The sequence below is a fragment of the Macaca mulatta genome, chromosome 13 (assembly GCF_049350105.2).
Source record: "Macaca mulatta isolate MMU2019108-1 chromosome 13, T2T-MMU8v2.0, whole genome shotgun sequence".
Lineage (NCBI taxonomy): Eukaryota > Metazoa > Chordata > Mammalia > Primates > Cercopithecidae > Macaca > Macaca mulatta.
In genome coordinates, this window is record NC_133418.1 from 113,639,880 (window position 1) to 113,651,318 (window position 11,439).

General features: G+C 36.5%; 1 protein-coding gene across 2 annotated transcripts in view; it reads left to right on the top strand.

Moving 5' to 3' along the window:
- The window catches only part of ROCK2 (Rho associated coiled-coil containing protein kinase 2), a 160,492-nt gene extending 151,023 nt beyond the window's left edge, over positions 1 to 9,469 (top strand). The window contains exons 33-34 of one of the 2 annotated variants that reach the window (XM_015111705.3): positions 6,615 to 6,718; positions 7,942 to 8,386. In XM_015111705.3, the coding sequence (XP_014967191.1) occupies positions 6,615 to 6,705 (91 nt within the window). In that variant the 3' untranslated portion in view covers positions 6,706 to 6,718; positions 7,942 to 8,386. 2 annotated transcript variants of the gene reach the window in all.
- The last annotated feature ends 1,970 nt before the right edge of the window (positions 9,470 to 11,439 follow it).

The following is an 11,439-nucleotide window of genomic DNA, read 5'->3' on the forward strand; positions in this document are numbered from 1 at the left end:
AAATTAGTGATTATTGACTAAAGCTAAAGAAACTCAGAATTCAGAGATACTGAAGGCCATTTCATGTGCCTTCTGTAAAACATCTGAAAATTAAATTTATATTATTAATATTGTAGAGCTATTAATGCTTAAATGGTATTTTAATACCTTATAGTGTATAGTGATTTCAGTTTCCAGAGTACTTCTCTACATATTCTTTCCTCTCATTTAACTTCTTATGTATTATCTCCTATGCTCTTTAAAATAGTCCTGTGGAATAGAACAGGTATTGTTATACTTAGTTTTGATTAAGACTCCGGAAGGGGTTTGTCTAGATCTAGAATTATAACAACTCCAGATATCCTTTTGATATATTTTTTCCTTTTGTGCTATTTGACACATTAATGATTTCACTACATATGATAACATATATTGAATTAGTTTATGAGGCATGCTCCCAATTATGTAACAGGCTGTTTTTATGTACACTGACTTACAAATACCTTCCTTTCCCAATCCAAATCAGTGTTATGGTCTGTTTGAAAGTACATTTACTTCTGATTTTTGTTACTTTTTTTTTTTTTTAACTTCTGGCCTTGCCCTGTGAATCATTCTTCATTGATTTTTTTTTTAATACATTTTGTCATAGCAACGGTAAGTAGTAGGAATTTCTTTCTCTCACATCTGCATGTAAATAAAACTAATATGAAAACTGACTGTAAAATGTGTAGTGTACATTTTATGAAAAAATTTAATACATTCTTTGAAATTCTAAACATAAAGATGGTCACATTTATAATATAATTTGGATTTTGTTGTGCATCTGCAACATTATTTCCATTGTTTTTGGCATTTGAGTCTCCATTGTTTCATGTACTCCTAGAATTGTATCTGTATCTCTTACATGAATCAATCAACCTGCATTATTATTATTATTATTATTGAGACAGGGTCTCACTCTGTTGCTCAGGCTGGAGTGCAATGGCATAATCATGGCTGACTGCAGCCTTGACCTCCCAGGCCCAAGTGATTATTCTCCCACCTCAGCCTCCTAGAGTAGCTGGGACCACATGCATGCACCATGACACCTGGCTAATTTATTTTTATTTTTATTTTTTGTAGAGATAGGGGTCTCCCTATGTTGCCCAGGCTGGTCTCAAACGCCTGGCCTTAAGCAATCCTCCCACCTCAGCCTCCCAAAGTGCTGGGATTACAGGCATGAGCCACCATGCCTGGCCAGTATTCCATTCTGAATGTCATATTTTAAGAGTCACTTATACAAATTGAAGCGTATATAGATGAGAATAACAGAGGTTGCAGTATGTCATTTGAAAGTATACAAATGTAGCAAGCAAAGGAACTCAGGATATTTTGTTTTCTAACGACATTACTTGAAAGTATGAGAGATAAATAGTACTAAACAGCTAAAGACCTTTTCCTTGGAAGATGTATCAGAAGAAGAACCAATCAGAAAGGCAAATCGTGAGTCTCATTTAGTAGCATGGTTCCAGGGAGGAATCAAGCCTCAGGCTGGATGGCTTTTAACATTCTACTGGACTAAAGCCCATTCAATATACAAATGGGTGGAACTAGTAAAGGGTCATCCAAGAAAACGGAGGCGCAGAATTGCTGGTGTGTCTAGGCAGTGATCTGATATCTAGCTCTTTGTTTGAGTTTGTTTAATATTAGTCTTAGCAGTAGTCAATCTAGCTTTAGTTGAACTAATTTAACATGGTATCCTTCTTAAAACAAAGTTTGGCTTTGTTAGATACATCAAATATAAAGTGAACCCATAAATGTTCACTTAACCATTTTTGGTAACTTTTCCTTAGTGTCTTTGTTTGTGGTCATCTGCCATTACATCTTTTCTTCTTTTTTTTTTTTTTTTTTTTTTTTTTTTTGTGAGATGGCGTCTCGATGTGTCACCCAGGCTGGAGTGTAGTGGCGTGATCTCGGTTCACCACAACCCTCCACCTTCCAGGTTCACGCAATTCTCCTGCCTCAGCCTTCTGAGTAGTTGGGATTACAGGCATGCACCATCACGCCCGGCTAATTTTTATAATTTTAGTAGAGACGGGGTTTCCCCATGTTGGCCAGGCTGGTCTTGAACTCCTGACCTCAGGTGATCTGCCCGCCTCGGCCTCCCAAAGTGCTGGGATTACAGGTATGAGCCACCGCACCTGGCCTCATTACCTCATCTGTGGCTGCTTTGACAGTCCTGGTTCTGATTCTGTTTTTTTTTTTTTTTTTTTTTTTTTTTTTTGAGACAAAGTCTTGCTCTGTCACCCAGGGTGGAGTGCAGTGGTGCAATCTTGGCTCACTGCAACCTCCTCCTCCTGGGTTCAAGCAATTCTCCTGTCTCAGCCTCCTGAGTAGCTGGAACTACAGGTGCGTGCCACCGCACCCAGCTAATTTTTTGTATTTTTAGTAGAGACGGGGTTTCACTCTGACCTGGTGATCTGCCTGCCTCGGCCTCCAAAAGTGCTGGGATTACAGGTGTGAGCCATCACGCTCAGCCTCTCCTCTTAACTCTGTTTTCAGCACTTCTTTTTTTTCTATAGTGGTGAAGTAATAGATAAGTGTTAGCTATTATTATACTAGTTTATCCGCAGAACCACCCTGTGAGGTAGCTATTAATATATCTCCATTTAACAGATGAAGAAACTAAGGCACAGAAAGCTTGTGTACCCAAGGTCACCCAGCTAATAAGTGGCAGAGCCATGACTTTAGATCCAGATAATCTTGTTCTGGAACCTTGACTTGGAACTGAAGTAGTCACTGCCTCATTGTGATAAGAGTAGAACTTAATTAATTGACAGTTCATAAAAATAATGTGTACAAATGCTATTCTACAGGAGTGGTTTTTTTTTTTTTTTTTTGGTACTTTTGAGTTAAAATTAAAATGCCATACTGGAAAAGTAGGAAATTTGTGAATAAAATGCTAATTTTTGATGAAGACAATTTGGGGAATCCTAATTTGTTTCAATGCAAGATAAAAATATACCAGTCTGGGCCGGGTGTGGTGGCTTATGCGTGTAATCCCAGCACTTTGGGAGGCCAAGGCGGGTGGATCACCTGAGGTCAGGAGTTTCAGACAAGCCTGGCCAAGATGGTGAAACCCCGTCTCTACTAAAAATACAAAAATTAGCTGGGCGTGGTGGCAGACACCTGTAATCCCAGCTACTCGGGAGGCTGAGGCAGAGAATTGCTTGAACCCAAGAGGTGGAGGTTGCAGTAAGCCGAGATTGCGCCACTGCACTCCAGCCTGGACAACAGAGTGAGACTCCATCTCAAAAAAAAAAAAAAAAAAAAATTAGATACCAGTCTGGCTAGAGGGCATTGCTCTTTAATTATTTTTCTTTTAAAGATTTTTTTTTAAACGCAGTATTTAATGCATGCAGAAAAGTATAAAGCAAAAATGCAGCAAATGCTCATTTATTGAGTTTTAAGAAGTAAAACATGGCAACACAGTTACAACTTAAGGGAGGAAGTAGCTATTGTGTCATTATTATCTTTGTTCTTCTCCATTTCTAAATGTTAGAAAGTTAACAGTCTACTTGGGAAAATAATGAAGTTATATACAATTTGATGTGTCAAAAATAAATCCATACATGAATATATACCTGATCTTGAATTGGAGAAGAATTTTCCAATAATAAAAGCAAAGAAAACAAAGCCAAAGATCAACTACCCCAAAATTGAAGCCTTGTAAATGTAAAAAACACCATGTCTTTACAAAATATATGAGAAAGATGAGCTACTATCTTCACATATGAAAAGTTCTTATAAATCATTGAGAAAAAAGATTGCCTCATCCCCATACAGAATTAGTGAGGTGTATGCAGGCATTATTATGGAAACAGCTGTTACATGTTAAAAAAAAAAAAAAAGGGGGATCAGCCTGATTACGGTAGTCCCCCTTTATCTCAAGGGATATGTATTCCAAGACCCCCAGTGGATGCCTGGAATCAGGAATAGTGCTGTGCCGTACACATACCATTTTTTAAAATCTGATAATGAAGACCCTTAATAAGTGACTAATAGGCATGGATATGCTGGACAAAGGGATGACTCACATCCCAGGCAGGACAGAGTGGGATGGCACAAGATTTCATCACGCTGTTCAGAATGTTGGGCAGTTTAAAACTTCTAAATTGTTTTGAGGTTTTCTATTTAATGTTTTCAGACTGTGGTTCACCACTGGTAACTTGAAACCATGGAAAGTGAAAACAAGGATATGGGGGGACTACTGTATTAAGAAATTAACATTAAATTAAAACTATAACATAAAACCATTTTTCACCTACCAAACTGGCAAGGGTTAAGAAACGAAATGGGTACTTTTGTGGACTGTTGGTAGAATTCCAAATTAAATGCATTCTTTCCAAAGCATCTTTGACAATAAGTTTCACAGGCCTGAACTATATCCCTGTTGATTAGTTAATGGTGGAGACAGTCAAGCAACAGGCAATTACAGTACTATGTAAAATGCTGTTTATGATAGAGGCATGAACAGAGCGCTGGGGGAAACGAGGGAAGCATGGAGAATTCTTCCTGAGGACATTAAGAAAGATCTAAAACAATGGAGGATGGATAATTTTACAAGCAAACAAATAAGGGAAAATCAGTTCTAGGCAAAATGTCATGTGCAGAGGTACAAAGTTGTCAGAGTTACTTATGTATTTGTAATTTTGTGTTGGGTTGGGGTTGGGAGAAGGCAAGGGCAAGGTGTGGTAAAAGATGATGTGACACTGGAGAGAAACTCTGAACCCAGCTGAAAAGCTCCATGTACACTGCTCTCAGGAGTTTTGATTTATAAGTAGAAGTCTTTCAATAAGGGATTGGTATTCAGGCTTAATGAGATCCTGAACTGAGTACTTGACAATGAAAAATGAGAAAATAAACCTGGATTCAGAAAGATTTCTTCAGTTGAAATAACTAGAATTAGATGACTGATTCGAAGGGATGAGGGGAGAGGGTGTAAGGGAAGTCTCATCATGCACTGCACTCGTATCTAGCGATTAGACTTTTAAATTTGAGATTATGACACTGGCACACACTTCAAAGGTTTTGAAAGGATATGCAATGCAGCTTTCTCCTAACCTATGCTAAAGCTGAGGTGTGGATGCCCTGGAAGGCCTGCTGATCACAATCTCCCAAGCAGTAGAGCTGAAACCCTAGCTATAAGCTACGTTATATGTAAGTCTAGAAAAATGAGTGTGTGCCAGGTTGTGATATGCATTAAGTAAGTAATTATATATGTTTGTGTGTTTTCTCAAATGTTGTCCTATGTTTAGCACATTTTAAAAGTAATTTGAGTCACTGTATTTATTTTAAATTAGAGTAATCATCCATTAACCTATTCTGTCAGTGTTTCTCAGAGTTAACCAGCTGTATCAGAAATCACCTCAGGTTTCTTATTTGAAAATGCAAATATTTGGACCCTTTTCAGTCATATCTAAATCTCTTGGAATGAGGCCTTATAAAGAGCAGTAGGTAAATCATGTACACTAAAGTTTCTTGCTTTAGAAGTGTGTAAATAAGAACCACTGACAATAGTGATTATAGGTGAGACTTTGGGGACCAGATGAGTTCCTTGGCACGAATTGATTCATGAACACCACAGTTTTAAAAATGAAAAAGTTACTCCTATTTATTTATTTTTATATTTATTTATTTATTTATTGAGACCAAGTCTCGCTCTTGTCCCCCAGGCTGGAGTGCAATGGCAGGATCTTGGCTTACTGCAACCTCTGCCTCCCGGATTCAAGTGACTCTCCTGCCTTAGCCTCTTGAGTAGCTGGGATTACAGGCACCTGCCACCACGCCCAGCTAATTTTTGTATTTTTAGTAGAGACAGGGTTTCACCATGTTGGCCAGGCTGGTCTTGAACTCCTCACCTCAGGTGATCTGCCCGCCTCGGCCTCCCTGTGCTGGGATTACGGGCATGAGCCACTGCGTCTGGCCCAGTTACTCCTATTTTTAAAAACAAAGATGATAGGAATATTACAGTTAGGTTATTGAATTAGAAAAGACCACATATATCCTAACTCTAAGTTCAATTTAGCCAAGATGAGTTGATAATGCTACTTATATACTTGTGGCTTTTCCCTTGTCCCTAGTTTTTCATATGCAGGACAAAGCTCTTGGTGACATATTGAGCAGGCAGGGTCCTACTGAAATTCAGAAAGCTGCTTTCTTATTCTATTACTTCCCTTTTACCCCATGGTTTTTGGTGCTATAATGGAAAAACCGAGCTTGACAATCTAACCACGTTGGTGAAGGGAACATGGACAAATGTGTTTTCATAATTCTCAAATCAAACTGGGCATCAGATGGTTACATGTTTATCTGGGGTATGGGAGTGAGGAGGGAAAAGCAGATTGTTTGTTATTATCCCAAATATGATCGCTGTCTTCAGATATCTGGAAGGTGTACTTGGCCAACGTGATTATATGCATTTATATATAAAGGGCAAGGCTTCCTTGTGTGCGTGCATCTTAATTTTAATCTTGTTGTTATCCATGAATGGAAAATTAAAATGCTTACCACACATTCAAAGTATGATTTCTAAGTCATTAAGTTACAGTTTCTAAAGAGTGTTAGAGTATAAATTTACAAACCTCCTATTGCAGATTGCTTGATTTGGCATTTAAAGACTGGGATTGGTCATTTGATGATGTTGATGGTGGTGGTGATGATGATGACGATGTTTTTGATTTCTGAAGAAATAAATGGGGTAAATCAAAAAATGAAAAATCAGTTATTTTAGTACTTCAACGTAGCGCATGTGGTTTGCACTTGGGCTTTCATTATTTTTTATGTTTGAAACTTGTTTTTAATAGTATATAGTTAAAAGTAGTTTTCAAAAAGTTGCTAACTGAAATTTACATGTTAAGTGTAAAAGTGAAATGCTATGTTCAGATTCTTCATTGGCTATAAATTTTTAATACAATTAGAATTTATCTTAGGAATGAGATATAGCAATCACAAAAGGAGTTAATTCTGATACGTTCTGTTCATTCCAAAGAAGCCATATTCAGAAGAGAAGTAAAATTTACAACGTTTTCAAGTTCGTACAGCTATATTAGTTTGTGAACATAGCATGGGATTCCTTTCTCCCTCCATCTCTCTCCTCTTATTTCCAACTTGCAAGAATTGAAAGCATAAAATCTTTATAAGTCTAATAAGTGCTGTAAAATAGCTGTTTCTGATTTGGCGTTTTTGTGTGTGGTGCTGTGAAATGTTTGCTTTGTGAGAATTTAATGTTACCCTTGCTGAAGAATGTCAGTGATACGCTGTGAGAATTGTGCTTTTAGAAAATGTAAAATAATTTGGTTAATAGTGGCTCAAGGAGATTTGAATGAAAGTTGAGCCTCAACTTAAACCTTTTACATAGAAAGATTTAAAAGAAATAATGTCTGTTTTAGTCTATGTTGCAAAACATAAATCAGGTAGTATTGGTATCTATTTATAATCAGGTTTCATAGAGTAGCTTGTATATATTTACTACAACAATGTATTTGGCCCTATCTTATAGATTAAAAAAAAAATGTGTGGCTTAGGGTTGAACAGCCAAGTAGAACCTGATCAATAGGCCCATTTCCCTGTCAGCTACATGAGGCAGCTGGCAGTTCAACCCCAAATCAAACTTTATCTTCTGAGTTACTCTGTGGCATATTGTTTAACCCTAATAGCTTGTTAACCATATTAAAACTTGTGTGTAATGTGTGTAGCTAAAATTCCAAGATCCCAAGTTGTTTTGGGAAAGAATATAATTGCATGTACCTGCAGGAAAAGTAATACAGTAAGTATGTTTATGCATGATTTTAGTGTTAAAAAACATAGTAGTTGGAAGACTGTATAGTTTAATAATGTGAATGGAATGCTTTTTCTAGGAATTTAATAATCTCTTAAATTATTTCACTGTATCAACTAACTTTATTTTTTCTTTCTTTTCAGCTAACTGCCTTCTATGAAAGCAGTCATTATTCAAGGTGATCGTATTCTTCCAGTGAGAACAAGACTGAAATATGATGGCCCAAAATTTATTAAAAAGCTATATTTTCCTGAGAGACTGATACATACACTCATACATATATGTGTTCCCCTTTTCCCTGTAATATAAATTACAAATCTGGGCTCCTTTGAAGCAACAGGTTGAACCAACAGTGATTGGTTGATAGACTAAGGATATATGCAACTCTTCCAGACTTTTCCATAAAGCGCTCTCGGCAGTCACTCACACTACAATGCACACAAGGATTGAGAAGAGTTAAAGTCTAAAGAAAACGTCTTTTCTAGCTTCAACAGAGAGGTTTCACCAGCACATTTACCAGAAGAATCTGGGAATGGATTCCACTACAGTGATATTGACTGCATCTTTAAGAAGTGACCATTATACTGTGTATATATATATAAACACACAACATATATATATATATATATAGTACTCTAATACTGCAAGGTTTTTTAAACTTCCCACTTTATTTTTTTATACACATTAATCAGATATCATTACTTACTGCAGTTGCAACTATGCACTTGTATAAAGCCATAATGTTGGAGTTTATATCACTCATTCCTGTGTACCTGATGGAAGTTGCATGTTCATGTTTAAGCAGTTACTGTAACAAGAAGTTTAAAGTTAATTATATCAGTTTCCTAATGCTTCATGATAGGCAACTTTACCCATTTTGAATGCCTTAATTTAATTTTTTTTCAAAGTCTCAGCCCTTTCTGTATTAAAAAACAAAAAAAGTGTTTACCAGCTCTTAGGATGTAAACTAGCTTTGTGGAAGAGAAATCGTGCACTATTTTTACACATAAATAGTTATATCAATGTCAGCCTATTTTGATTAACAAATGTTTTTAAAGTATTATTGGTTATAGAAACAATTATGGATGGTGTTGGAACTAATATATCCTTGATGTCTATTATTCATTCAACCCTTTTTACAGACCTCAGTATTAGTCTGTGACTACAAAATATTTTCTTTGCTTTAAATTTGCTGGCTACCCTAGATATGTTTTTATTCCTGGTAAAGACATTTGTGATTACATCTTCACACTTAAGATTCAAAAATTTTCCCAAATATAAAGAAAACTAAGACAGACTGTAGATACATTTTAAATATTTAAATATGATCCTCAGACATACAGCTGTGTGTGGCAATATTTTAGTACTGGGTTAAGAAAACTGGTAACTGGGAAGAAGTGGCCTCAAAGGCACTTAATTTGATTTTTATTTTTTAAATGCTGTCAAAGTTACAGTTTATGCAGGACCATTCGTGTTATATTCTCATGATCCCAGATAAGTGTATGTTTTATACTGCAACAGTATGCAGCAATAGTAAGCATCAAGTTTTTGTTTTTTGTTTTTTTAAATTATGAAGCCTTTTAACAGTCTCTCTTTATATAAATACACACAGAGTTTGGTATGGTATTTAAATACATCATCTGGCCGGGCACGGTGGCTCACGCCTGTAATCCTAGCACTTTGGGAGGCTGAGATGGGCGGATCACCTGAGGTCAGGAGTTCAAGACCAGCCTGGCCAACATGGTGAAACTGTGTCTCTACCAATATACAAAAACTAGCTGGGCATGATGGCAGTTGCTTGTAATCCCAGCTACACGGGAGGCTGAGACAGGAGAATCGCTTGAACCCAGGAGACGGTGGTTGCAGAGAGCCAAGACCGCACCACTGCACTCCGGCCTGGGCAGCTGAGCGAGACTCCGTCTCAAAAAAAAAAAAAAAAGTCATCTAATATTTCAATGAAGGAAGTAGACATTTTTCACTGATTCCCTCTGACATCAGTTAGAGATGTTTAAAGAGTTAGATCCCCACAATAGATAGTATTGTGGAAACTGAAGAGTAGCCACTGGCCTACTGATAGACTGAAACTGATTTTGTTATTCTTACGTTCTCCAGTCTGCACTCTGCTGTGCTGTCTGTGCTCAGACTAGATGTGCATGCCGTTTCCCTTGCAGGTGTGTTCTGCAGCTCTGGTTTTGGGGGACAGCTCTTTTTTAAGTAAGATTAAAAAATAAAAAATATATAAAATTTATATAGAATAAATATTTCCATTCATTAGAGTTGTTAAAAGGAGACTGAATTAATATTTTATATAAAGATTTTGTTACATTATGGGAGGTTCTATCCTATTCTGAATTGGAGAGTATATATATATATATATATATATATTTTTAATAAACTTTATTAAGGTGAAATAATTTCAAGTTTACACGAGTAACAAATATTTGAGTAAAAAAGGCAAAAGTTTAAATTTGGAATGCTGTATATATTAGAGAATATGAGGAATCATGGTGTGACCAACTGTATAAGGAAGATTCATATGAAGGTCTTAGGGGAAAAATAATTCTGAAGGGTGAAAAAAAAATCTCTCCCATGGAGATTCTTCACATTATATGGTTTGACATAAGGGTTTATAAGGTTGTTTGTCCAACTAATGAAAATGCGCTTAATAAAAAATTCTGGCCTTGGGTGAGAATTCGCTTTTTACCGCATTGCCGCTTTCACGTACATACATGAGTGCATGCATCTATAAACGTGTTTTCTTTCCAACACTTATTAAATATGAAACAACCTGATTTTGTGCTCGTTTCTCTTTTTTCTTGAGGCCCTAAAGCTTCCAAGATAAATATTTATAAGACTAAAAGTTGCTTGTTCCTTCACACCTGATTTCTCCTAGAGCTATAAATACCTCCTATGGGGAACTAAGAAATCATGAATACTGGGATTTTCTTATTGGATTTTTTACTTTTGTTTTGTGGGGATAACGAGACAGAAGTGAAAGGAAAACTGGTGCCGATATTGCTGTTTAAATTAATGTATAGTGAATGTTTTTAAAGTATTAATTTTAAAAAACCATGTTCTCTAGAAACATATTTTAAAAATCTATATGAAAGTTTTAAAATGTTCTAGCTAACTAATGGATAAGCATACCAGTAAAGCCAAAATAAAGGTTAGTGCTTTTAAAACTAACCTGTGTTAGAGTTACATGAATCCGGCTCTAAAGTATGTATTTTGCATCCATTTATCTATAGATCCTAAACAGAAATACTCTAGGTTGCTACACCACAGTTTTAAGAAGTTATGCTGCGGCTGTTACTCTCTTCTAGGATTCTGGTGGTAAAGTAGAGAAACTCGGACACTGTATTAACCTTATTGAAACATGCTTTAAATCGTGTCTAAAATCTGATTGGAGCAAGTCACTGCCGAGCTTCTCAGTCTGCATTGACACTGCTACTGACTCACCTCTCCTTCCCTGGAATAAGGCTTCAGCTTCCCTGTGTTGTGAAGACACCATTTGTAAGCACTTTGAACATAAGCACTGTGTGACAGCGCTGGATATCATGCTTGGGGGGGCCTCTTCCTGACTCCCATCCCCGTAATAATGAGTTTTGTTTGAAATTGTAGTAAGTAATGAACTGCATGGT